Source organism: Pistacia vera, unplaced genomic scaffold, assembly GCF_008641045.1.
Source record: "Pistacia vera cultivar Batoury unplaced genomic scaffold, PisVer_v2 Contig941, whole genome shotgun sequence".
NCBI lineage: Eukaryota > Viridiplantae > Streptophyta > Magnoliopsida > Sapindales > Anacardiaceae > Pistacia > Pistacia vera.
This window is the reverse complement of record NW_022196825.1, coordinates 457684-462319: the sequence shown is the minus strand read 5'-3', so window position 1 is coordinate 462319 and position 4636 is coordinate 457684. Positions and strand designations below refer to the sequence as shown.

The following is a 4636-nucleotide window of genomic DNA, read 5'->3' as shown; positions in this document are numbered from 1 at the left end:
TATTTATATGCATCATAGGAGTGTACCCAATCTGTAAAATAGGCTCGTGTTCACAGTTGATAGGGCTTTCATGTGAAGGATGGAGAGGGAAGCTGGTATTTCCAGCAGCAGCTGCTGCACTAGAACCCCATAAATCTTGAATGGCTTTCAGATTTAGTCCTTCTGTCTCCAGCTGGAAAAAAACACTAAATATGGTTACTGAAGGATTATCGAGACAGAAACAATTGTCATGATTAATGAAAACAGTTCAAGAACAACCTTGATCTTGAGTTGCTTGTTTATGTCTCCAAGCTGACGCTCCTGCCATCATTAACCAGATGGTCGTAATTATCACACCAAAATATGATGTAGATCGAACATAGATTTACATAAAAGCCTCAATAAAACAAACACATTCTCTTTTGCTGCCCAGGAAATCATAAAAAACTGAACGTAAAACAGTTGCAGTCTAAATTATATAAAGGGAAATTACTATTGTGTACGTTATGTTAGCTCTTAGCCTTAAAACTTTCAAGCAGCATGCATTAACTCTCAAACAGGTGACAAACCAAATTTATAGATTATGATCTAATCAATTAAGGGAAAAATCATCTTAGAACCATTCTAGAATCCCGTGATTATCTTCTTAAGGTTATGATTACGAGGGAATAAGGAAATCCTGTCACGAAAAAGAAATGAAATGTTACTCTCTTTTTCCTCCATCAAGTATATCATTACTTCAGATTAATCCTATGTTCGTAAGGCTGATAAGTGCATAAAGCTTATCAACACAAGTTTCTAGGCAAATATATATATCAAGCCTACTTCAAATTTTGAAAAAAAAAAAAAAAAAAATGTTATTAATCTAATTATAGTTCAAATTTCAACACAAACCCTAGTCCACATACTGGTTTGTATGTGTTTTTATATTTTTGAAGAAATTACATATCCTGAGTCACCAAGATGTCCTATATATATAAGGACACTACATACAAAGATGAGATATGAATTGGCATACCTTTTTGCGAAGTTCTTCCATTTGCTCGACCATAATCTGATTCTGCAGTTAGGCACAAAAGGAAAGAATAATAAATCTAAAATTTTCACTTCTTAATTAGCAATGTGAGCTTCTTATTTGGTGTTCGATAACGAGCACCCAGCAGTTAAAGATATAGTTCTTTATGACTCTAAAAGTTGTACCATTTGCTTGCGCATCATCATTTGCAATATTTATAGCTTTATATACATATATACTTGTACAGCCATAACAAAAGTAGAATAATATTTATAAATAATAGTTTGTATATACGTAGTTGAACACATGCATGTACCTTCCTCTGCCTAGCCAGTGCAAGAGCTCCTTCAAGCTGTTTCTCAAGATTTTGCAGCTCTTTCACACTCAGTGGTCCAAGATCCTCTCCAAGCAAATTCCTAAGCAATTTATAGATCAATTATAAAACCTTACGGTGGTATTTATATATATGCCGTTACAAAGCAATAACAAACACAGCTAACAGCATTTTTGTTTTTCTGAAAGATATGTATATAATTAGTGAAACCTTTGTGTGCGTTGAAGAGATTCATATTTTGATTTCAACTTTGTTACCTCCTGGTACCAGCTCTGCCAGAAAATTAACGTAGTAATTAGGAGCACAAAAGTAAATGTGAAGAGTTATGAACTAATTAAAGTATGAATCTGTCCACTCTATTGGCAAACATATATCAATCACCATAACATTTATGGAAGCAAATAACAAACAAACATTATTATGTTGAGTGGTCCGATGATATCAACTGTTCAACTTAATATTAAAAAGATGAAACATGAAAAATTCAGCATGAACTCAAGTATATATGAGACCGATTATCCTGAACAAACAATGCTATGTTACATATAAAGAGACTACTATTACGTGCATTATAAGTTTGAGGAAAAAAAAAAAAGAGGAAACATAAACCTGTGTTTCACGTTCGATACTGTTGTCCTGAGGATTGAAGCAGCAACGTTGGTATCGTTCAAGGGTTTTGCTTATACTGTAGACACAAAGTACAAATCGTCAATTAACCCGTGTTTGTTCAGTTGCTTGCAATGTGCATTATTAAAATATATATTGAATATATATGGATTCAAAACTAAGCAGTACACGTTTCAAAGAATAATTCACCCATCATCTAAAAAATTAATCCAAAAGAAAATAAAGAATGAGCAAGCAAATGTGGATCTTTCAAGAAATTTTATCATTAATTAATTAATGAGTATACCAGGTTATTCATAATACCTCTCCCCCATCAACTAGTTTCAATTCAATCCAGAAATTTAACAATTTTTAGCTCAACCTTAGCAATAACTGTGTTCTCACAAAATAAGAAAACAATTAACGAGCAACTTCAATGAATTTTTGCACTGTCAAAACAAGAACATGTATATAATTTTGATATAACTAAGGATTGGGATGATGTAACTTAAATTTATAAGCAAATTGTGAACTAAAATCCATCATATACTAATAGTTTAGAAAACGTATATATAAATTATTTCTAAGCCAATGGACTGTGATGCATGATTAATTATTTGCGTAAAAATTTTAAGTTACAACATCTTAATCATAAGGACTGTATCAAATACATCATCCAACATTGTTACACAACCATGGAAAATTAAAAGTATTCCTTTTAGAAATAAATTATCTAAATTTTTCCCAGTAAACAAATATTCTTTTTATATATATACACTAACTTTATAAATAGAATTACATAGACTTTATACGGTAACTTTTTACAAATAGATAATAATAATAACAATAAACAAACAAACAATTTTTTTTTTTTTTTTTTTAATTGCAGTACACCTTTGAACTTGTCTTATGAAAAGACAAAGACTTAGATGTTTTAAAACATATGATCTTCTCTTAGAACTTTCTTTTATAAACAAAATCGAACTCCATGGGGTCATTCTGTTCTGCCCAAAATAAGACCATAGATGTGTTAATTTTATGTGCTTAAAGCCATTTGGATAATTTTCTCTCGTCTTAATCCTTCATTAGCCGTTATACCAAAAAAATTTATTCAAAGCTACATCCCTCCAAGTTCTACTTTGACACAGAAAATGGAAATATACATTTAGCTTATGCTGGATAGTTAAATTTTTTGCTAAAAAAGTTGAACTTAGTTTTTTTTAACAAGAAATAACAATTTATTTTAAAAGCTTTTAGGCAAAAGAAAACAGCTATACTAAGTTCTACACAGAATCATTCAATAAAACATCTCGATAAAATTGTTGGAAATGTTTCGGGAAATAAAAGTAATGAGGTTACTCAAAATCATCTCCTGAGTCAAACAAGTAGCACCATTTTATGCTAAACACATCAGAAGTTTTTTTCCCGAAATATTTCAATTTTTACGTTACAGATTTACCCTATTGCATATCAACAGCAAGACGTAACAGTTTCCTTTTCATCAGATTTTTTTCCGTTATAGGCAAACATACAAGCATTTCTATACATGAAAAACATTGAAGATATGAAATAGAGCTCAGAGCACAGAGAAAACAAACCAGTGATGCAACCAAGAGATGTAAGAGGAAAGATTCAGTTATGAATCTTGAAGTTCTCTATGTCGCTACCCAGCTTTGGAGTGAGACAAAGAGTGATATCAAAGAAGACATATAGATCAAAACTTTGATATTATTAATTTTCTAAAACTGAAAAACACCAGCCACCAACTATAAACTTGTCTTTTTGAGAGAGANCCTAAACAAAAGAAGTATAATGGAATTACAACTTGGGATGCCTAATAACAATGATATGGGTCCTTATATATAGGCCCCAAAAGTTTCCCACTTTTCAATCCTAATCAATGTGGGACAAACAACCTTTTCTTGGCCTATTACATATAAGTCCCTAAACCTTTCTCCATTATCATTTCTACCCCATGTGATTTTGCTAAAAGCCATTTTTCAACAGTAATTGTCTGACAACTCTCTTGCCTAATACACTTGCTGTGCCCTTGTGCTGATATTTCAGAATTATTGAGAGGACGAACCTTATAATTACCAACAAGTAATAATCACCAAATTAAAATATAGAAAGCACATAGTTGTAGTCACTTCATCAAAAGGAAAATCACATAGTTTCACTAAAATGAGCAAAACTTACCTGAACGTTATGGTCTTTCCAGAAAGATGGATCTTCATTAACCTCGAAGATCTGAGATGAACCAGCACTGGCGGCGGCATTGTCCTCCAAGTCACCGATACTATGAACTATCGACGTGGCAGCGTGCGACTGGCCATAAGGATTCTCTCTTACCGCCGACTTGCGAGAAAGATCAGGAGATGTCCGCGCCGACAGCACGGTCTCCGAGGAAGTGGAACGGCTGTGGAAACCAAACCTACTCTTTATTGCACTCGCCGTCTCCGATATAAACGGCATGTCATCTAAGTTCTAGAAGAGAAAATGATGTTCAGGGTTTTGAAGAGGAAAGTAAGCGAGATTTTGGGACTTTGGAGAGAAATGAAGGAATGGTGTTTAGTTAGAAAGAAAAAGATTGAAATGAGAGTGAGGATAGATCGGATGGTGGATAGTAGAGTGGATGAACGGCTGGGATGAAGTAGATTTGATTCTGATGACCGTTTGAGGTTTGGTATTTCAAATTTTCA

At 33.0% G+C, this 4636-nt stretch overlaps 1 protein-coding gene across 1 annotated transcript; it reads right to left on the bottom strand.

The window, feature by feature from the left end:
* Window positions 1–26: 26 nt before the first annotated feature.
* Window positions 27–4409, bottom strand: LOC116120712 (agamous-like MADS-box protein MADS3; the record flags this gene model as incomplete). The annotated part of the gene is made up of 8 exons (XM_031406680.1): window positions 4134–4409; window positions 3965–4020; window positions 1938–2013; window positions 1539–1600; window positions 1311–1410; window positions 998–1039; window positions 259–300; window positions 27–172 (listed from the first exon to the last, which is right to left on the bottom strand). Coding segments are annotated over exons 1-8 (800 nt in total), but the record flags the coding sequence as incomplete, so codon positions are not given.
* Window positions 4410–4636: the final 227 nt, after the last annotated feature.